At 44.3% G+C, this 24,129-nt stretch overlaps 1 protein-coding gene across 1 annotated transcript; it reads left to right on the top strand.

Moving 5' to 3' along the window:
• Positions 1–971: 971 nt before the first annotated feature.
• LOC135056096 (tripartite motif-containing protein 14-like) lies at positions 972–23,781 on the top strand. The gene is made up of 3 exons (XM_063960847.1): positions 972–1,020; positions 10,552–10,815; positions 21,136–23,781. Exons 1-3 carry the CDS (start codon positions 1,008–1,010, stop codon positions 22,647–22,649), a joined length of 1,791 nt encoding a protein of 596 aa, XP_063816917.1. The 5' UTR covers positions 972–1,007; the 3' UTR covers positions 22,650–23,781.
• The last annotated feature ends 348 nt before the right edge of the window (positions 23,782–24,129 follow it).

Below are 24,129 nucleotides of genomic sequence, written 5' to 3'. Positions count from 1 at the left end.
TCCCCAGCAGACAGCTGCACCACTGGTTATTCAACTGTGCGCAACCCAGGACTTAAGGTACATACACACTTGCCAATAAAATAAACGACGCCACTCATTTTCTCCCTTCCTGAGCGACGTCATTCACTTTCTCGGCAAGTGTGTATGCCAGCGGCGACGACCGATGTGCAGCACTGCGAGTCGTTAACGACCCTCGGTGTCAGCGGTGCATGCATGCTCAATCTGGACCGTTGTCTAGGAGCTGCTTGCACGGCCCGGCCGCCGCGTGATGTACTGAGTGATATGAATGGTCATATCGCTCAGTATGTACGGCCGACCGCCCTCCCCGGGAGGAGAAACACTAGACGACGTACGTCGACTAGTTTGTATTGCGATCAGAACAGACTGATCACCCTCCCTGAAAACGCTTGGGAACGTCTGCATTTTCCCTGACACTCCCAGAAAACGGTCAGTTACCACCCACAAACAGCCTCCTCCTGTCAATCAGCATGCAAATGGCTGTGCAATTAGAATTTTCGCACCATCCTGTCACTGACCGGCGATGCCTGTTGTTTGCCGATGCGTATAGCGGTGCATACGCGTATGCAGTTAATCGCCGTTCGCCCGCTGGGTGAAAACGCACAGCAGTGTTCAGGTCTGAATCGGCCCGTATATATATATACATATGTATATATATACACACACAAAATTTTACCCACAGGATTTCTATCCCATGATACCACCCAACAATGTAAACACACCATTTCTGCAATGCACACTGATGGTAACTATGCCTCCAGAATTTGCATGGTACACACGCCTACAGATTCAGGACAACATAATCTGTTTGCCAATGCTGAATAAAAGATTTTTTCTTATTGTTTGGTTCGCTGTCCATTTTAATATAATCTGAATTATAATTAAACTCAGAAATGCACTCCCAGGGTGAGGGCATTTATGGAATAATCTATGTTCTGGTTTATGTGCCCTACAGTGATTGACGTCCTCTCCGAACCAGTGCTCATGCAATGGCTTCTGATGGTGAGATATGACTTTATGTTTGTTAATGTTTGATTGTTGACCAGTACAGTATGGGTTTGCTGTCTTTAAAAAGTCTGTTCGCTGTCACCGACAATAGAGCCCTTGCAGAGTAGAACAGAAGTTATTATGTAACTGCACCTGCATTATCTGCACGGTACTAAGGTGTCTATGTACTAAGCATTGGAGAGCCATAAAGTGGATGAAGATAAAGTACCAACCAACCAGATCTTAACGGCCATGTTACGGGTGGTCTTCAATTTGCCGGCGGCCGGGCACGCGACGACCAGCATACCGGCGCCGGAATCTTGACCGCCGGCATACCGACAGCTTTTCTCCCTCTTGGGGTCCACGACCCCCCTGGAGGGAGAATAGATAGCTCATTTGCGCTCGCCCAGCTGTCGGTATTCCGGCGCCGGGAACCCGACCGCCGGCATAACATACTACACCCCCATGTTACATATGGTGTTCCTTCACAGGAGTTTACAACTCGTAAGAATAGAAAATGTAATGAATATGAAACCAACAATCAAGTGCACTAAAGGTTAATATTCACTTGCAAGTTGCTATTTGATGGAATGTGTTGGAGGTGCTCCCTGGAGTCAGAATTATAGTGGAGTGTATCTGTAATGTTTTCTGTGCCGCTGAGCACAAGAAAATAAAGGAATAAACTCTTTTTCTTGGGACACTCTTTTGTATAATGTACTGTATATATTAAAATATAACTTGTACTGATATTTAATTAAAATATGAAAACATGTTTACGTTAGTGTTGACTCGTGTTTTTACGAAACACAAATTATTCTGTAAAACCTTATAGTAAATGTTCCGTGCTTTTGCACTGGTTAATACATAGGATAGACTGGAGTCAGCATTATAACAGTATAATAAACTGTGTACTCAAACTATCAATAGAAACTTCTCAAGGTGAAAATATATTTGGTTCCCAAAACACACTCCAAAATAGTAACAGAAGAATTCCTTATTGCTATAATGCCATATGACAGTAATTCTGTTTTTTGTACAAAAACTTATCACCACATAAGACTTCTAAATTGACCTCATATAAGTTCATATGGTAACAATAATAGGTATTCAGTTGATAGATCTACAGTAAAAAGATATTCAGTAGGTTGAATTTTCTATTGATAGTAGGAGTACAGTTTATTATTTATACTGTTATAATGCTGACTCCAGTCTATCCAATTCATTAACCACTTCAAAAGCACTGAACATTTACTACAAGGCTTTACGGAATAACTTGTATATCATTCAAAGTTATATTTTAATACATACATTATACAAAAGAGTGTCCAAAAAAGAGGATATTTCTTTGTTTTCTTGTGCTCTGTGACACAGAAATCATTCCATATACACTGTGTTAAACAATGGCAGGAGCTAGTTGGTTGGTTGGTACTTTATCTCTCTCCAAGACTTAGCACATATTACTGTGTGGGAGCATCCTAGAATAAAATATGAACATAAGCTCCTCGTTCACGTTTCCTGCAGTGTCCACATTCTGCTTTATTGCAGTGATGGTTGATACTTATTCCCAATATACTGTAATTCTTACTCACAGCAGCAGTCTCGGTTTGCTATATTTGCAGCATATAGAGTGCCAGGATATGCTGCAGATGTTTGGTTAGAGTGCAAGAACCATAGTAGCGGAACTTGCAAGTGGTGGGACCAGGTGCAAAAATATGTTTTGGGCCTCCTCCCTTCCAGGCCCATACTGAGTTCATAAAATGGAACATGGCAAAGGGTGACATGCAAAGAGAGACAGGGAGAGGCAAAGGGTGATGGGTAAAGTTTCATAGGGAGAAGCAGAGGGTGACCTGCAGTCTGTGTGGCGGTAGGACACTAATCAGAGGACTTGAAGGCCCTCTCCTCCGGGTTTAGTATGAAATACCTACACTCAAAATCCTGACGGTCAAAATCCCAACAAGGTCAAAATACAGACATTTAAAATGTTGACAGGTCAAAAAGATGACAAAAGTTTTCCATTGTTTTTTTATGTGTATGTCGACATAGGTCAACATGGACTTGCTGCACTCCCCATGCTTCGGGCACGGTGCCTTGCTGCGCTCGGCACACTATTATATTCCCCCTCCAGGTCCACTGGGATGGTAAAGTATGAACAAGTCGGTTTCAATGAAAAACTCATGTCAACTTTTTGCCCTGTCAACATTTTAAATGTTGGTATTTTGATTTTGTCAGTATTTTAAATGTCGGGATTTTTACCTTGTAGGGATTTTGACCGACAAGGTCAAAATATTGCCATTTAAAATGTCGACAGATCAAAAAGTCGACAAAAGTTTTTCATGTTTTTTTTGTGTGTACAGTATGTTGACATCGATCAACTGGACACTGTATTAGTGTGCAGCTTACGTGCAGGAAAGCCCAGCACATCCATGACTGCTGACAGCCTGGACTGTCCAAGGCAATCCCATTAGGTAGCAGCTGCTGACAACTGTCAGTCTGACGGCTGCTGGTGCTGCGAACAATCACTAATGATGATTTAATCAGTGCCGTTGGGGACAATGGGGCAGATGTATTAACCTGGAGAAGGCATAAGGAAGTGATAAACCAGTGATATGTGCAAGGTGATAAAGGCACCAGCCAATCAGCTCCAATATGTAAATTAACAGTTAACATCTGATTGGCTGCTGCCTTTATCACCTTGCACATATCACTGGTTTATCACTTCCTTATGCCTTCTACAGGTTAATACATCTGCCCCCCAGTGAGATGCACCGGTGGTAATTCCGCCCCTGAACCACACAGCCTGTCAGCCATGGCAGAACCACCTTAGTTGAAAAGAGCCAGGATCAGAGAACATAACTTTTATTTTGACCCCTTCCCAATAATTATTATTAAAATAATTCTGATGTGGAGATAAAATGCCTAAAAGGATATACAGCAGAAAGTAGTTAAATAATTACATTTTCAACATAGAATTGCGGTGGTCGGGATTCCGTCCGCCGGTATTTTAACTGCATCCCACATACATTGTAGGACTATAATAATCATTTTATTTATATAGCACTTATCTCTAGTAGGTCTCAAAGTTGCTTTACAAGCATCAAAAACATAACACAGAGGTTTAGTATTATAGCACGAAGAAAACAAGCCAAAAAATAGTGAACAAAGTGAACATAACGGGCATAATAAGCTTAATGCAGGGTTGGTGCAGCCATTATGATTAATAGATTCCACAGGTTACATAGTCCACCCACGAAAGGTACCAGGCAAGGCAGCCATATTAGTTACAAACACAGGGAATATAATATAAGTACATAAAGTACCAGTAGTGTATCTTGGGCTACTTGGCAGCTTCTTAATGAAACAATTTGAAGCACTGTCAGTGCAAAGGACAACAGCCTTGAGTCCAGCTTATCTAGGTCCAAACTGATGGTGGCTGTCCTTGTAACTATGGAAGAGGCTCCTGCTTTTTGATAACCTAGGGTATGCTTTCATTCGCTAGCAGGGCTGATCTGTCCATCTGGTACTTCTGGCAGCTGCTTGGCCGCATGGCACAAAGAGAGCCAGGGACTGGCCAAGCGGCTCCGCCTCCCGGCACTCTGTTCGACTGCCCGGCATACTGAGAAATGGGGACGTGATGCAAGGCCACAACCCCATGAGCCACAATCACGCCCCCTTGTCATGCACTCACACGCCCACTAGATTGCCAAGGCTGAAACTACTGAATCTGAGCACCGCGATCTCTGACAGGCTGCATGGATTTTCTGCCATTCAGCAACACATTTTCTAATACATTTTTCCCATCGTGCCACCTTACTTCAAAATCTGTCAATGCCACTGAATATACAGTAGATTGAAGCAAACTACTGCCAGAAACAACACACTTTACATACATAAAGCACCCTGCTGTATTAGATGCAATACATAAGGTTGTGCCGCTGAAATTTAAGAGGTCGTTAAAAAATCCAGTTCCTCAGCTAGGGGTTTCTTCTTCTCACTGGTAGCATACTGCTAAGAGACAAGCACATACTGATGTTACCCAGTGGAGATCCAGTTAACCCTGTCCAGAGTCCATGAGGGTACAGCTAAGACCATCTGCTACTGCTTGTTAAATTGAGTTTATTTTGCAGCAAGACTGGTCAACACTGGACCATGGGATTGCAAGTTGGACTGGAGTTTGGCACTTAAACTACTGTAGCTTTAAATTCTGAGCTCTACCCTGCAACCATAATGCCAGTGTTCTTTAGGTGCCTCAAGGAGTAAGGCATGTCTTCGGAGGCTACTATGCAGCCTCTTATATAGAACCTTGGAATCTCTTCAGTTTGTTGGGTGCGTTCTTTTTGAGCCAGAACTGGATACCATTATTGTACAGGCTACCTGAGGAAAAAAGCACGTTTCTTCCGGTGGCTGCCCCTAAACGGCGGGTCCATGTTTCTTAGCTTTTCGTTCCTCCTTACGGATTGGAGCATCTACAAGAGGTGAATATGCCATGGGCCGATTCATCCCCAGCAGGGGTGTGGCCTCAAAGGGCAGATTTTCTGGTGGCAGCCAACGCTCTGGAGCAAAGGCTCCAGAGAAGCCTAGTGCCTGATGGAGTCTCCACCCAGTCTGGTTTGAAGGCAGTTGCTCCAGTTCAGAGACCATTGGGTGGAGTTGTCTTTAGTCACCCATGGGTGCTGGGCATCATTTTCAGAAGTTACATCATTGACCTCAGATGTCCTCCACCATGGCAGTTTTTCACCACTGCTCTTCCCCAGAATGTGGAGAAAAGGGTGGCATTGAACCAGACTATCAATTCTCTCCTTTTGGATGGCATCATTGCTCCAGTTATTCTGTTGGAATGGAAACTAGGGTTTTACTCCAATCTTGTTCAGCTCATTCAGGTGAATTTCATGGCCTCTCGATGGAATTTTTGTATGAGATCCAGGGACCCGCTGGCTTTCACAGTGGATGCCATGACAGTTCCGTGGGCTTGTCATCTCATTTATCTGTTTCCTCTGAACCCAATGTTGCCTTGGGTACTCAAGCGCATCAAGAATCAATGGGTGACTGTATTCCTAGTGGCTCCAGGCTGGCCACAGGTTGTGGTACACTGACATTCTCAAAATGTTGCTAGGTCCTGGGTCGCGTCTTTCACTTTCTTCCAGATCTGCTACAGCAAGGTCTGTCACTACACAAGGACCTTCCTCGGATGGCTTTAATGGCCTGGATTTTGAAACCAAGCTTTTGAAAGGTGACTTTTTTTCGCCCTCTGTAGTCCGTTCTATGGGCAATTAGGCAAAACCATGTTGCACTGAAGGTGGGGCAGATGTAACATGTGCAGAGAGATTTAGATTTGGGTGGGTTATATTGTTTCTGTGCAAGGTAAATGCTGGCTGCTTAATATTTAAACTGCAATTTAGATTTCAGTTTGAACACACCCAATATAAATCTCTCTGCACATGTTACATCTGCCCCACCTGCAGTGCAGCATGGTTTTGCCCAATTGCTTGCTTCTTTGGTTTGCTAACAAACCAGAATAAACCCCTATGCTGTGAGCCCAGTCACCGAGTTCATTGCGCAATTACAGCACAGGAAATAGAAATGCTACATCATGTGGTGTGAGCAGAGATAGGTGCTTGCAGACGAGTTTTGGGAATTTCCTTCAGGAGCATTTGGAATCTGGTATAAAGCTTTGTTCTTTGAATGCATAGATTTCGGCTCTGTAAATCTATTTTAGTTCACTACTTGGAAACTGTTTTTCCATATGGCTATTGCCTCAGCTTTGCATATTTCCAATTTGGAGGCTGTCTTGCAAGCCTCCTTCTCTTCTCTGGCTCTGCTAGATGTAGTCCAACCTCTGCGGATTTATTTGGACAAGACTTCTATCCGCTGCATAGATTCTCTGCTTGTTCTTTATGATGCACAAAGATGCATGAATGCATTCCACTAGGGCGGTGGTGACTTCCTGGGTAGCGCGACATAGAGCTTTGGCAGAATAAAAGAAAGAATGTATCAGCACTGGCTGTAAAAATCCAATGTAAAAAACCCATATAAATTAGATGGTTGGTTTTAAAAATAGTCACAATTTATTACCTACAATATACATATAAATAAAAAAAAAAAAATTATATGAGGAATTAAAAATGTATTGCCACCTGTATATTGGTGGTCATTCCGAGTTGTTCGCTCGTTGCCGTTTTACTTCTGATGAAGCTAGGTGACCGAGCCTAGGGAAACGCGTTAAGTGTAAAAGCTGCTATTACTACCATTACAAGTGCTCCACGCTACAATGGATCCAGATATGGACTTTTAAAAATCAGCTTTGGAACACCTGCCTTGGAACTTTCTCTGTGGGACATTCACATTACAGCACCGACTGGAGAGACCCAGCTTGAACACAAGTGGTACAGCTTGCTTGCTGTCAATTTTAAAGCTTCTGGAAGTCTCCGTCGTCACGGGTAACACCAGCTGTATTGATCTCCTTTCCCCAGGGAACTTTGTTCAGTATTCTAGTCCGGGATCCTCAGTGGCACTTATTAGCAGCCATTTCTAAATTGCTTCACAGCTCTACTTATGCCCTAAATTTTATGTGTATATGTGAATTTTTATTCATAGGTTTATTATTTGATGTTTAGCTAATAAATTCAAGTGATTTTATATTCATCCATAGTTTTCTAATTATTTAATATTGGAGAAACATCCAGCGCCAGCTCCAGTGCTCTTCTTTGTTTAAAAAAAAAAAACCTTTTGGGACTGACAATCCCTTGCTGGCAGCTGTGACAGCGCGTCTGGAATTGCTTTTTCTTTCTCCTTCTCTTCTCTGGCTCTGCTAGATGTAGTCCAACCTCTGCGGATTTATTTGGACAAGACTTCTATCCGCTGCATAGATTCTCTGCTTGTTCTTTATGATGCACAAAGATGCATGAGTCATTCCACTAGGGCGGTGGTGACTTCCTGGGTAGCGCGACATAGAGCTTTGGCAGAATAAAAGAAAGAATGTATCAGCACTGGCTGTAAAAATCCAATGTAAAAAACCCATATAAATTAGATGGTTGGTTTTAAAAATAGTCACAATTTATTACCTACAATATACATATAAATAAAAAAATAATAATTATATGAGGAATTAAAAATGTATTGCCACCTGTATATTGGTGGTCATTCCGAGTTGTTCGCTCGTTGCCGTTTTTCGCAACGCAGCGATTAGGTGGAAAATGTGCATGGTACGCAGCGCGCATGCGTTAAGTAATTTTACACAAAACTTTGGAGATTTACACAAGCTCGAGCAACGTTTTTTCAACGCTCGAGTGATCGTAGTGTGATTGACAGGAAGTGGGTGTTTCTGGGCGGAAACTGGCCGTTTTCAGGGAGTGTGCTAAAAAAACGCAGGCGTGCCAGGTAAAAATGCAGGAGTGGCTGGAAAAACGGGGGAGTGGCTGGCCGAACGCAGGGCGTGTTTGTGACGTCAAACCAGGAACTAAACGGACCGAGGTGATCGCAATCAAGGAGTAGGTCTGGAGGTACTCAGAAACTGCAAGGAATTATTTAGTAGCAGTTCCGCTAATCTTTCGTTCACTATTCTGCTAAGCTAGATACACTCCCAGAGGGCGGCGGCCTAGCGTGTGCAATGCTGCTAAAAGCAGCTAGCGAGCGAACAACTCGGAATAACCACCATTATACGTAATCCACAAATGCTTACTTGGGAACTCCTACAGGTATATGCAATTCAAGGAGCTTGGCTAGGACATTCTCTAATGTAAAGTGCAATGGAATTTGCTGCGCCTTATAAGAAACTGTTAAATAAATAATAAAGTCTCTGTATTTAGCAGCAAAGGTTTACCGGGTATGTAATAGCAATCCCCTGATGGTATATCAGCTTTAGGAATTATCCATTGGTTGCTGGAAGAGTATTTTGCTCATAAAGTGCTGCAGTTCAAAGTCCAAAGTGAAGTAAGTGTCCAAAAGTTGCCAAGATTGGAAGACAGTAGTCTAAGTGGTTTGTATGGAATGGAACAGGCTCAATGCGTTTCGCTGGTTAGAGGGCACCCAGCTTCCCCAGGAGCATAAGTTAAGATGTGTGCTGGGGTCTCCTTATATACCCCTTTAGGTGGCTAGATAGATGGCACCTGTGTCAATTAATAATAATAATAATAATAATAATAAACCAAACCATCCATAATCATAATACAGGTTGAGTATCCCTTATCCAAAATGCTTGGGACCAGAGGTATTTTGGATATCGGATTTTTCCGTATTTTGGAATAATTGCATACTATAATGAGATATCATGGTGATGGGACCTAAATCTAAGCACAGAATGCATTTATGTTTCATATACACCTTATACACACAGCCTGAAGGTAATTTTAGCCAATATTTTTTATAACTTTGTGCATTACACAAAGTGTGTCTACATTCACACAATTCATTTATGTTTCATATACACCTTATACACACAGCCTGAAGGTCATTTAATACAATATTTTTAATAACTTTGTGTATTAAACAAAGTTTGTGTACAGTGAGCCATCAAAAAACAAAGGTTTCACTATCTCACTCTCACTCAAAAAAGTCTGTATTTCGGAATATTCCGTATTTCGGAATATTTGGATATGGGATACTCAACCTGTATACAAATATTTTTATTCTAATCCTATATGGTCCCTTCTATACTAGAATAATTTTTATATTAAAAACAAGTGTTCATATGCATTCAGTTAATGTCCAGAAATACTAATTATTCGAAATAGTCCGGTCACGTGACCCTGTTCGATCATGTGATCAGAACATATCACAAATTCATTGGTTGGCACAAACCTCATGCCTTGTGTTGTGGCTTTTCTAGGTACTCTGGTCGCATGACCACGTCCGATCATATGACCGAGGTAGCCAGCATGGTAACTGGTTGGAACATATCAGGTGCTATGTGTATACAATCTGGGAGATGAATCCATTGTCATCAATAGTGGTCACAGGGTGTGCGTCGCGTCACTCAGCGCATACCACATAACCCAACCCTGGAGTAAGCCGCAGTCTGTAAGGGCGGATGCAGTGCACAGTTAGTTACCAAAGTGCTGTATATAGAAATTGGGTCAACGTGTTGTATGCAGTATTTCAGTGTATACAAATCCAAAAGTAAATCTATGATCCACAATAAGGCAAGGGAACATAGTTGTTACTATGGAATAAATGCAAGCAGATCAAATAATATGGTCCACAGTCTTCGATATATTAATTATTCTATATTTTGTTAAAAAGAAGACGTATTGTGAGACATAAACCAATAAACATAGATCCATATTAGAAAAGTGAAGATGTTAAGATTAAGTAATTATGTTTATATAGATAAAACTTGATCAATATGATTAGGTATATCAAAAAAATCTAATCAGATAATTCCAGACATATATACAGTAACAATACTGTAACTATCCCAAAGCTCTCCGAGAGGGAGAGCAAAATAAGAAAAAATGAATAAATGAAGAATAAAGATGATGATAATCCCATTCTGTATTGATAAGTTTAATATAAGTTTGTTTATCTATTGTGCTTTCTTTGTGTTGAATGTAGGTCACTTTTTGAAACGCCACATATGTACACTCATACAGAATATCACTATGGTAATGCCGGCACTGGATGAAATGCGACAAGCCAAGCTTCTAACTGATGAACAGTATGACCTTGTGGCAAGCAAAGAAACAACTCAGGGTCAGATGCGAGAGATATACAGGCATATGAAAGATTGGTCTCACTGTGCAATGGACAATGTCTATGAATGCCTCAAAAAGACAAACCCGGTAGTTGTGGCCAATGCAGAGGGAAGACCACTACCAGGTAACTTCATCTAAACAGCAGGGACGTGCAGTCAAGGGAGACAGAGCCTCACCTGTCACGCTCCCTAGTTCTCAGTATAAAAGTGATTGGAATAACACAAAGAAGATATTTATAACTTATAAGCATCTTCTTTGTATTAATACAATCATCTTTATAGATAAAACTTACCAGATTTGCAGGGCTCCTTCAATTGCAGGGAGAGATAGAAATGAAGCAACCTCAGCCTCATCTCTCACACTGTCGGACACTGCCTGTACAGAAGGGTGGGGCTACACAGCGTCCAATCAGACTACATTGAACAGAAATGGGAGGCATGCCTCACAGTGGGGGAATTCTTGAGTTCTGATGGACAGCTCGGATTGGTCATGTGACCAATCCAGGAAGTGCAGGAAGACAGACACCAGAGCTGAGCAGTGTGGCAGGGGAGGAGGGAAGTGGGGATCCCGAAGTGCCAACAGCAGCCACCCTTGCATAGTGACTGGGGTGAGTAGCAGCGAGAACCTGAACTGTGTGTGTGCGAGTAACATTTGTAGTGGGTGTGGAGACAGGACTGTGTGTGTGTGTGTGTGTGTGTCTGTGGCATCTGTAGTGAGTGTGGGGACAGGACTTTGGGTGTGTGGTATCGGGATGTAGTTATGTGACCGGCGGTCACAATACTGATGCCTACATCCCGCCCCCTCAACATGCCGACTATCAGGGACTATTCCCACCCACAAGGGGCGTCATTGTGCTCACTCCCCCACCCCACGCTGGCATTCTAATGCCCGGGATCCCGGCGGTCACCCATACCCAACCCATGGCATCTGTAGCGAGTGTGGGGACATAACTCTGTGTGTGTGTACATATATGTTCCTCCCCAGGTGCTGCTGACTGTATCATTGATGACTGTATTGTCCTGTGTAACCTGCTGCTCCAGGCCAGCGGTGTCCTGCAGGTGAGGGTGGAATCCCCCATGCACCTCACCCAGTAGTAAGTATGCACCAGTTTACTAACAACACTAGGGTGATGGCTGTGACCTGGGTATTACTATATGTATGTTCTCCCTGTGTTTGCATGGATGTATTGCAGGGACATAAAAGTTAAATTATGTAAGGGTTGAGAAAGGCTCCTGGCACTGAGAGCCTCCACCATTTGTGCCTCTCCAGCCTCTGACCTCACCGCACGTCACTGCTAAACAGGATTTATATGTTACTATTTGCTGCCTTTAATAATGAACCATTTAATCGTGGGGTTCCTCTACAAAGGCAGTCATTATCCTGGGATCCAGTAATTAACTTAATTTCTATTCAAAAAATAAATAAAAACTGTTTCTATCTCCCAGAAGTTTGTTGGATGCCAGACAATGGATACAAACATACAGTATGTCACAGCGCACTCTGATGTCACCAGGTGTGAAAGTCATTGTGGGGCGTGTTATTATAACCACTGAGAACATCACAACTGGTGTCTGTTCAATGAAATGGTGGGGACTGATGATTGCTCTGCTGAGCAAGCAGGGGAATCAATTTACAACCAATTAGTTACAATTACACATGCAATTATGTAAGACTATTAGATGAAAAATTATATGTAACCGGGAATATAGCTTTCAGCCATGATAGAGTATTATGATATTATACAGGGATATACTCTCTGTTTTATAACAACTAGAATTGTAATATCTTGGAGTGGACAGGTACAGTGACTGGCCAAATATCTACAGCTTAAAGTCCCCTACCCACTGGTATTAAAATCCGTGATTTACATGCAGTTTTATACATTAGTAAGAACATCTTTTCCACTTAAATGATTTTTTTTCCACACAAAACTGCTCAGAAATTGTAATTGTTTCTTATTACTTAATAAAGTTTTTTTCTAATACAATAAAATATTTTATTGTGCAACATATATATATATATATATATATATATATATATTTATTTATATATATATAAATATATAAACAACGGGTGATGCAGCACTCCAAGCGTCGGAATAAATGCGAGTAAGTCACGCTACTGAAAAGACAATGTTTCACTGCCCTTTAATTTGGCATTTTCATCAGGTCAAACAGATAAAACAAAGTGCTTACCTATATACCAAGTGTGTGCACCCATCATGCCTGCGCTTCCGGAACATGGATCACCCGCCCGAATCCATTGGCGCATCCCGTTGACGTCAGACAAAATGACGTCATCCACAAGTGCCGCTGGGCTGGGCAGTGGCGGAGGAGGGCTGCAGTGCTGGGTCTGGAGGGAAGGCAGCGGTAATGGCGGTGAGGGGGTCCGCTCGTGGCGGCGGGACGCCGCTGCAGCGGCTCCCTCTCGCTAAACCATTGCCTAGGAGACCAGGGACAGTGAGCAGCATGATCATGGAAAAGGTCTGCATTACTGGGCGCCGCCATGTTGGAGACCAAGTTTCTGGTATAGTTCTTGTTCCTGGTTCTTCCAGCCAATCCAGGGAAACTTCTTCCTATAAAAGGGGGTTGGTTTAGGACAGGGACGCCAGTGCTTCAAGTTACAACCCTGTTGTAGGTGCTTTAGCCTGTGCTCCCAGGATTCCTGCTGTATTCTGGTACTTCTAACCCTGCTTAGTCGATTCTCAGTTGTTGCTGCAGTCCTGCCGTCCCTAGCCTGCTGCTGCCTGTGGAGATGCTCCTGGAAAACCCGGTCCAGTAAGACCCTCTGGGCACGGACGACCCCAGGTCTCCTGCTTCGTCCTTCGAGCCACACTCCGCAGATCCTTGTCTCCAGCCAAGTCCTCGAACCACCGTTCACAGTCCTCAGCTCGTTATTCCAAGCCTTGTCTTACAAGCCACAGTCTACAGTTTTCAGTCTCCAGCCACGTCCCTGAACCACCGTCCATAGTCCTCAGCCCCTTATCCACAGACTCGTCTTGCAAATCTCTGTCCACGGTTCTTTGTCTTCAGCTACGCCTACAACCATCATTCACTGTTCTGCAGTTCATTATTTACAACTTCGCCTTTCAAGCCACAAACCCGCAGTTCTTTGTCTACAACTACGTCGCTAAGTCATCGTCTACCAGCCACAGTTCTCATCCTCAGCCCCGTCCTCAAGAACTACAACCCACAGACTTTGAGCCCCGCCTACGTCCCTCATTACCCCTTGCTTCATGAGAAGGAACTATATCCAACCCCCTCGTCTTGTTCATTCCCAGTCTAATCCCTCCTTGGGCGAGTCTCAGCTGCTGGATCCTCAAACCTTGCTAGACGTGACAGTAAGCACTGGCCCAATGGATTCGACGGGTGATCAGGCCTCAGGAGGGGATTCAACCGCAGATATCTGGTCTCGCTTGAGTAAGCAGGAGGCCACCCAGTCTCAAATTGTGCAGTTCATGCAGAGTATGTCCGAACGTCTCGACTCTTTGTGTTGCAATGACGGCTCCTCAAGTATCTACGGCTGCTCCCACATTAGCACCCCCGGCTCCACTTCCTCCGGTACCAGTACCACTTCCACGGTTGCATTTGCCATCTCCCAGTAAGTTCGATGGTAATCCAAAGCAATGCTGCGGGTTTCTCAACCAGTGCGAAATCCTGTTCGAATTACAGTCGGTTCACTTTCCATCAGCACGAACCAAGGTGGCCTATATAATTTCTTTGCTTACTGGGCAAGCATTGGAATGGGCATCACCGCTGTGGGAGAGGTCGGATCCCATCCTGTCTAACTACTCAGAGTTTGTGGCCGCCTTTCAGAGAATCTTCAACGAACCGGGCAGGACGTCTGCCGCTTCATTGGATATCCTGCGGCAGGGCACGCGTACGGTCAGTCAGTACGTGATCCAATTTCGTACTCTCTCCTCAGAACTGAACTGGAATGAGGAGGCTCTCATCGCAGCTTTCTGGAGCGGTTTCTCCGAAAAGATCAAAGATGACTTTTGCGACTCAGGACGTACCTGATAAGTTGGATAAGTTAATTTCCCTATGCAATAAATTAGACCTGAGATACAGAGAACGCTGTATGGAGAGATCACGGTCTGATCGTCCCAGGCCTCGAGTCGTTCTTCCGCCAACCCCATCATCTCCAACTACCGAAGAACCGATGAAGATCAATCGTTCCCGTCTCTACAATGAAGAACGTCAGAGACGGCGACAAGGGAACCTATGCCTGTACTGTGGTGCATCTGATCATTTTGTTAAATCTTGTAGCCAACGTCCGGGAAACGCCCGCTCCTAGCTTGTGCCGGAGAGGTCAAGTTAGGAGAATTCTCAGAATTACTTGTCAAGAAAGAGTCCGTCCTGTTACCTCACCTGGAACTCACTGCCTCCTCTCTTCTCATCCCTGCACTACTTGACTCCGGAGCCGCCGAAAGCTTTATTACATCAGCTTTGGTCAAACGGTCTGGGATACAAACGGTCCGTTTGGAGCGTACCATTTCAATTACTGCTGTGGATGGAAGGTATATTCCTGAGGGGATTATCACTCTTCGTACTATTCCTCTTAAAATGAAGGTCGGAGTTCTTCATTCGGAATACATCTCTTTCCTAGTAATTCCTAAAGCCTCTCACGAACTGATCCTAGGATTTCCATGGTTAGTTAAACACAATTCCCACATAGATTGGCAAACCATGGATGTTCTCTCCTGGGGACGGAACTGCTTCCAGAACTGTTTGCCCTCAGTAAGACCTCTCTGTTCTTCTAGCCCTTCCAGCCTTCCTGCGGAATACCAGGCCTTCCAAGATGTTTTTAGTAAGCATGGGGCGGACACCTTGCTGCCGCATCGCACTTGGGACTGCCCCATTGATCTGGTACCAGGCAAGACTCCTCCTCGAGGACGAATTTACCCTCTCTCACTCCCTGAGACACAGGCCATGTCGGAGTATATCCGGCCGGGGCGGGGTTTTTCTTCGACAAAAAGAAGGATGGGGGTCTGCGGCCCTGTATTGACTATAGAGGTCTCAACGACATAACAATTAAGAACAGATATCTGTTGCCTCTAATTCCAGAACTGTTCGACCGTGTTAAAGGAGCTACTATATTCACGAAGTTGGACTTAAAGGGGGCCTACAATCTTATTCGTATTCACCCAGGTGACGAATGGAAGATGGCATTTAATACCCGCGACGGCCATTATGAATACCTGGTAAGGCCTTTCGGCCTATGTAACACCCCAGCCGTCTTTCAAGAATTCGTTAATGACATCTTTAGAGACCTCCACTATAACTGCTTGGTGGTGTATTTGGATGACATCCTCATCTTTTCTAGGGATCTGAAGACCCATCGAGAACAAGTCAAAGAAGTTCTAACTCGTTTACGGAGAAATCAATTATTCTGTAAGTTAGAGGAGTGTACCTTCGAAGTACCCACAATTCCATTCCTTGGTTACATCCTCTCAGGGCAGAGGTTACAGATGGATGCCGCTAAAGTCCAGGCGATTCAGAATTGGTCGCTTCCAGCTACCCTTAAGGGGGTTCAACGCTTCCTGGGGTTCGCCAACTTCTATCGAAGATTCATTCAGAATTATTCCTCTGTCATAGCTCCCATAACAGCATTAACTAGAAGAGGAGCCGATCCGGCCAAGTGGTCTCCAGAGGCTTTAGAAGCCTTCTCGTCGTTAAAGAAGGCCTTCATGACCACCCCTGTTCTTCGACAACCCGATCTCAGCCGCCCATTCCTGGTGGAGGTCGATGCCTCCACGGTAGGAGTAGGAGCAGTATTATCCCAGCTCTTTGAGGACAAGAAAGTCCATCCGTGTGTGGTCTTCTCGCGAAGATTCTCCCCCGCTGAGCAGAATTATGCTATTGGGGAACAAGAGTTACTGGCAATAAAATTAGCCTTTGAGGAGTGGAGGTACTTGTTGGAGGGAGCTCAGCATCCAATCTCGGTGACCACGGATCACAAGAACCTCCTGTATCTAGTCAGCTCGATGTCTGAACCCACGCTAAGCAAGATGGGCACTCTTCTTTACCCGTTTCAACTTTAAACTTAGTTACCGACCAGGCTCCCTCAACAAAAAGGCAGATGCATTATCCCGTTCCCTAAGTTGTGAAGAACCCTCTGACTGTTCAAAGGAACCATTCATCTTAGAGTCCACCTCTTTTTCAGCAACCAAAACCTCTCCACTTCCTCCTCCAGGAAAAATCTTCGTTGCACCAAATCTTCGCAAGAAACTGCTTACATGGGCTCACTCCTCCTTCTTCATGGGTCATGCGGGTGGTCATAAAATGCTCAAATTCATTCAGCGCTCCTACTGGTGGCCTCATTTTAGGACTGATGTTCAGGAATTCGTGGCTGCCTGTCCAAAGTGTGCTCAGCATAAAAGTCCCAAAGGTCCTCCAGCTGGGTTGCTCCACCCGTTACCTGTGCCGCAAAGACCATGGACGCATATTTCTAAGTTTTGGAGATCCCTATGTTCTGCTCTTGGCGAAAAATGTAATTTCTCCTCAGGATATTATCCCCAAACGGATGGTCAAAACAGAGAGAGTGAACCAGGACCTGGAGACATTTCTACGTTTATTCATGTCATCCTCTCAGGACGACTGGCTGGACTTTCTCCCATTCGCAGAATTTGCCCATAACAATCTAGCACTCTGCTACAAAATCTTCTCCATTTTTCATTAATTACGGTTATCATCCGAAAGTTCCCAACTTCCAACTTTTGCCTACGCTTGAGGTCCCTGCCGCAGAATCAGCACTTCGACAGTTTGCTAAAACCTGGAAACAGGTTCACAAGGCCTTGCTCAAGACATCCAAAAAATATAAGACCTACGCGGATCTGAAGCGAAAAGCTGTACCAAGTCTTAAAGTGGGAGATCGGGTTTGGGTTTCCACACGTAATCTAAGATTGAGGGTTCCTACTAAAAAGTTTGCTCCCAGGTTTATTGGGCCCTACCCAATCGAGAGAGTTTTGAATCCTGTGGCTTACAAAGTGAAGTTGCCTCCGCATTTGAGAATCCCTAACGCTTTTCATATTTCTCTCTTAAAACCGTTAGTACTCAATCGATTCATAGCTGCTCTGCCTAAATCACCCAAGATCCAATCAGCACAAGGAGACGAATTTGAAATTCACAAGATCCTCGACTCCCACAGACGATACGGTCGCCTCCAGTACCTTGTTGATTGGAAGGGATATGGACCTGAGGAAAGGTCCTGGGTAGAGGCAGATGACGTCCATGCCCCAAGACTTCTTCGGACATTTCATGCCAAATTTCCAGCTAAACCATATAGGTGTCCGGAGTCCACCCGCAAAGGGGGGGTACTGTCAGCATCCGGGGTCTTATCGGAACGCTGAGGGCCGCGGGGCTGGCTTCACGGGCGGCTGGGCAGCGGCGGAGGAGGGCTGCAGCGCTGGGTCCGGAGGGAAGGCAGCGGTAATGGCGGTGAGGGGGTCCGCTCGTGGTGGCAGGACGCCGCTGCAGCGGCTCCCTCTCGCTAAACCGTTGCCTAGGAGACCAGGGGCAGTGAGCAGCATGATCATGGAAAAGGTCTGCATTACTGGGCGCCGCCATGTTGGAGACTAAGTTTCTGGTATAGTTCTTTTTCCTGGTTCTTCCAGTCAATCCAGAGAAACTTCTTCCTATAAAAGGGGGCTGGTTTATGACAGGGACGCCAGTGCTTCAAGTTACAACTCTGTTGTAGGTGCTTTAGCCTGTGCTCCCAGGATTCCTGCTGTATTCTGGTACTTCTAACCCTGCTTAGTCGGTTCTCAGTTGTTGCTGCAGTCCTGCCATCCCTAGCCTGCTGCTGCCTGTGGAGATGCTCCTGGAAAACCCGGTCCAGTAAGACCCTCTGGGCACGGACGACCCCGGGTCTCCAGCTTCGTCCTTCGAGCCACAGTCCGCAGATCCTTGTCTCCAGCCAAGTCCTCGAACAACCGTTCACAGTCCTCAGCTCGTTATTCCCAGCCTTGTCTTACAAGCCACAGTCTACAGTTCTCAGTCTCCAGCCACGTCCCTGAACCACCATCCATAGTCCTCAGCCCCTTATCCACAGACTCGTCTTGCAAATCTCTGTCCATGGTTCTTTGTCTTCAGCTACGTCTACAACCATCATTCACAGTTCTGCAGTTCATTATTTACAACTTCGCCTTTCAAGCCACAAACCCGCAGTTCTTTGTCTACAACTACGTCCCTAGTCATCGTCCACCAGCCACAGTTCTCATCCTCAGCCCCATCCTCAAGAACTACAACCCACAGACTTTGAGCCCCGCCTACGTCCCTCATTACCCCTTGCTTCATGAGAAGGAACTATATCCAACCCCCTCGTCTTGTTCATCCCCAGTCTAATCCCTCCTTGGGCGAGTCTCAGCTGCCGGATCCTCAAACCTTGCTAGACGTGACACACACAAAGAGAGCTGCAAAGTCAAGCACCTATACAATATAAAAACAGTGAATAAGCATACATAAGTTAATAATGCTGAATGAACACCTATATGGCTTATAATACCAATAAAGTACATAGCCAAATAAGGAAAAATAAAGGTTGTATGGCAAAACATTTAACAAATATATGCAGATCAAGCTAGCACCAACTTACTTAGAGTACATATCATTCAAATAAATGAATTGAGACCCAGCTGCTCATTAAGACCATTAGGCTGGAGGGTACCAAGGCGATGAATCCGCCTGGTTTCTAACTGTAGCAGTTTGTGCCCCCTATCACCACCCCGTATAGTGGCAAGTACATGATCGATCATGCAATAACGTAATGATGTCAGTGAGTGCCGTGACTGGCAAAAATGCCTAGCAAACGGCTGATCACTGGTACCTTTGGTAATAGCCGACTTGATAGTCACCTGTACAACTACACATGTGATATATATGCTTAAGTGCCTTTGTGGCTTAGCATATGTGGGCAAAACACAGAGGCAATTCCGAGAATGAATGGCGTGCAGTGCCATTAAACAAGCATTTGAGAAAGGCACCAGTGAGCAATTGGTAGCTGGTCATTGCCTGCAGGCTAGACATAACATTGCCAGTATGAGAGCAGTAATAATAGATCATGTACCCATATCACATAGGGGAAGAGACCGCAACAAGATCCTCCTACAGCAAGAAAGCATGAAAGATTAGTCAGACAGGACTGGCAAAACTACCCAGCACTCAAATTCCAGACAATAAGTAAATAAGTCTCCAGAACTCTTTTATCTTTTTGTTTTTCACATGAGTAAGTTACTTTGGGTTCTCGGCAGCAGTACAAATGAACTTGAAATTTAACATCACTTACTTTCTGGTTCTTTTATTCATAGGGGAGATTCAAGCGCAGAAACAAATTCAGAAACAAATAAGTCTTATGAGCATTGTGCTTGGAATAGGGCTCAACACCCCTTATTTATATAGCATTCTACCTTTTGACAATACAGTGGCGAAAAAACAAAGATTTGCTATTACCGCTTATCGTAGAAAAAAAAAATTGTTTCACCAAATGCCATCAGGGCAGACTTTTTCCTGTTTTGCATCTAAGAAAAGTGTCCACGAGTCCCAGGGGGGCTGCCACAGCCCTAGTTGTACTGATACTACTGTTGTTACCCCACTGTAGTGCTTGTGAGCTCATGACAAGAATCTGTGTACTTATCATCAGCTTTATCTGGCTATACAGAAGACAGGAAAAGTGTAAAGCCGGGTACACACTAGCCAATGTGTGTACCCGGCAATATTGGCTGCAACAGCGTGCTGGCATTGGCAAGTGCATACACAGTCCTCCCTCGGCTGGACTGTTCAGACAAGGGTGTGGATCGTTAACGATGCGCGGGAACGCGCATTGTTAACGATATTAAGTGTACACACTAGTCGAGATAGTAAAAGATATTGCTCAGAATGGCCCTTATGAGGGATATCTTTAACTTTCTCGTGTAGTGTGATTGGGGCTTAAGATCACTTCTCCCAGCTGCATAGAAGCACATTGTCACATTATTTATGTCTGTAACATAGAATCTGTGAAAGGATTGGTAAAATCGTGTCAGGCTATAAGGTTACATGTAAATAACATGGGCCTCTGACAAATTTTCTGATGGCAGAAACACATGCTATGGGGGGAATCCATTAGCCACTCAGGAAAAGTATTACATTAACTAGCCTTTCCCTTGCACAGTAAATGTGAGGTTAATGCAAGCAAAACCATTGATTCCACGTAAAGTGCGCAATCAATGTGTTTTCCTCACACATTAAACCCCCCGATGGTGCCTTTTTTTGTGGACTTTTCCTAGCAGCTCCTGAAGCTGGATGGAAAAGTCCAACTCTGTAGTTTTACGCAGGGCGGTAACCCCGCTAACTGAATCTCCCAGCACGGCTAATTAGATTCCTCTGTATGTGTACACAATATGCTGAAACTTGTCCTGACTATTGTTACTGTATGTGAGTATAAACCGTTTAATTTTCTGTTGTAGTAATGGCTTCTGATGGACTGAGAGAAAAGCTGAATATCTTGGACATCAATAGAGATCCTGTAACAATAACACACGGATACAGCTGCCGAGAGAATGTGTTGTATGAGCAGGGCATGTTGGAGGCTTACACCAGTCCTAAATATAGAACAGAGTTTGAGGTGAAAGCCAGTAACCCAGCAGAGGGCTTTCCTTGTACGTATGCAGAGTCTGGAGTATTTTGTACTAACTGTAAGCATGTACCCGCTGATGAGCCATGCATGAGTAATGAAGCTTCCCTATGTGATAAACACCTGAGAGTACATAGTATGTCAGCTGAACAGATATTATGTGAACCCATCATTTCCATGGAGAACAGAAAATACCAAGACCACAAGAAGATGGAGGATGCTTCTTCTAGCTGTATCCGCAGGCTGGAGAGAGATTATAATCAAGAGGAGGCTTTGATTAGAGCCTCTGTGATGAAGAAGAGGAAACTCAGAAATATTTTGGAGAAACTGCTATCAGAGAGAGAAGACACTAAGAAAAAAGCCCAGTGTATGTGGGACTATGAGAGAGGAGTGGAAAAAAAAGTAGCTGATATAATAAGGAGAGTCACCGTCCTATTTGGAGACGTCAGGAGAAAGCTGGAAGTCCTAGAGAATAGAATCTTGAGTGAGGTCTCCAGGCAAAAAGAGCAGGTTTCACTCAATGTCTCTGATCTGATCCAGCAGCTGGATATAAAGATGGACGAGCTGTCCAGGAAGATGTGTTACATTGAGCAGCTGTGTAATGTGACTGATCCACTAATAGTCTTAAAAGAACATGAATCAGGGAAAGATAGCTTTTCTGATACTGAGGAGGTGGAAAGTGATAATATACAGACCCATGATGTAGGTCACCTGGATGAGGGGCTGATCTCAGCAACATTCCACACAGGTTTATCTGATATCATCACAGGTATAAAAAGAGGGATCTATATGCAAGAACTTACAGATGTAGTACTGGATGTAGACACAGCTGAAAATCACATACTTATATCAGATGATTTAAAAACTGCATCCTGGTCACAAACAAACTTAAACCGCCCAGAAGTCCCAGAGAGGTTTAATTATTCTCAGGTTTTAACTACTAGTGGTTTTTCCTCGGTAATACATTACTGGGAAGTAGAGACTAGTGAAACAGGAGCCTGGAGGATAGGAATGTCCTATTCCAGTGTAGGCAGGAAAGGAGAACAGGCATCCATTGGGAATAATGATAAATCCTGGTGCTTGTGTAAGTGGCTTTATAATATGCAATATGCAGTGTTACATAACAGGGAAGCTATTGAGTTAGATCACAATATTTCCTGTAGGAGATTTGGTATATATTTGGATTATGCGGCTGGGCGGCTGTCCTTTTATGGGCTCTGTAACCCGACCAGGCACTTACACACTTTCACTACTACCTTCACTGAGCCTCTGTATGCAGCTATCTATGTATGGGATAGGGAGTGTGATAAAGATTGCTGGGTGAGAATCAGGAGCTATGAAAAATAATCATATAGTATCATTATATGCTGGTTGACAGTTGGTAGCTATCACCTATGGTCAGGGGCGTAGCCAGAACTTTGTGGGCCCCATAGCAACATTTTGAAGGTCTCTGTCCTAATATTTTTGGAGATACACCTCTTCGCATCAGTTGTTAATTATATGCCCCATAATATTGCCCTAGTTCATCTCCTATACCACTGTAGTGCCCTAGATTATTTTATGAACCATAGTAGTGACCTAGTTCATTTACTATATCATAGTAGTGCCCTAGTTCATATTATTCCACATTGCAGGGCTGCCCGTATTCATTATGCAACACAGTACCTCCAAATCACATGAAGACATATAGCGTCTCCAGTTCATATTATGCCACATTCAGGGATAGACAGGGGCTCTAAAACAGCCTTTGCATATTACTCTGCGCACACAAGGGGGTGTGGTTACGGCTCACAGGGGCATGGCCTTACAGCACACCCCATCTCTCCGTATGCCGGGCAGCCAAGCAGAACGCCAGGTGGCCATGCAGAACGCCGGGAGGCAGAGACGCTCGGCCAGCCTGTCTCTGTGTGCCACCAGTCCATATTATGCCACACTATAGTGCCCGAGTTTGTATTATGTAACATTATAATGCCCTCCAGTTCATATTATACCACTTAACAATGAGCAGGTCCAGGGGCGTAACTAGATATAGGCCTCAAGGCAAAAATTTGTAAGGGCCTCTATGTATCACCCAAGGGTAAAAAATGTATATACTACATGTAACTTTGATGAATAATGTGGGCTCCTTATCAGCTGCACTCCCTGTAGCTATGCCCTTGCCTTTGGTACTGTAGCACATCAAGGATACAATATCCAGTTAGAATGTCAACATGCTGACATTTAAAATAAAATAACAAAATAAACCGTGAAGTCCCAAGGCACTCCAAAAAACAAGCAGCCACTTGATGAAAGGTGTCACTATGGCACAACTGTGTGTAAAACCTTCTTAATATAAAACAACAAGTCTAGGCGCTCAGTTTCCTCCAAACATAGATAAAATTAGATTTATGGTAAGAACTTACCGTTGTTAAATCTCTTTCTGCGTGGTACACTGGGCTCCACAAGGATTCACATCGGGGTGTAGAGTAGGATCTTGATCCGAGGCACCAACATGCTCAAAACTTTTGACTGTTCCAAAGATGCACAGCGCCGCCTCCTTTATAACCCCGCCTCCATGCCAGTGAGCTCAGTTTCATTAACCAGCCCAATGCAGTAGCATGTACCAGAGACGACAACCGCTCGTAGCCAATTACACCACACACTCACCGCAGGAGAGGGTGTCAGCGGCTATGCCAAATACCAACCCAAAGAAACCAAGTGCGTCAGGGTGGGCGCCTTGTGGAGCCGAGTGTACCTCGCAGAAAGAGATTTAACAACGGTAAGTTCTTACCATAAATCTCGTTTTCTGCTTCGGGGTACACTGGGCTCCACAAGGATTCACATCGGG

This window comes from Pseudophryne corroboree, chromosome 3 (genome assembly GCF_028390025.1).
Source record: "Pseudophryne corroboree isolate aPseCor3 chromosome 3, aPseCor3.hap2, whole genome shotgun sequence".
Classification (NCBI taxonomy): domain Eukaryota; kingdom Metazoa; phylum Chordata; class Amphibia; order Anura; family Myobatrachidae; genus Pseudophryne; species Pseudophryne corroboree.
This window is presented reverse-complemented; position numbering and strand designations above follow the sequence as displayed.

What these genes read in the sequence shown, in the direction of transcription:
- LOC135056096 (XM_063960847.1), top strand. An exon ending in AGAGGGAAGACCACTACCAG is followed by an intron (nt 10,816 to 21,135) that starts GTAACTTCATCT and finishes TTTCTGTTGTAG; the next exon opens with TAATGGCTTCTGATGGACTG.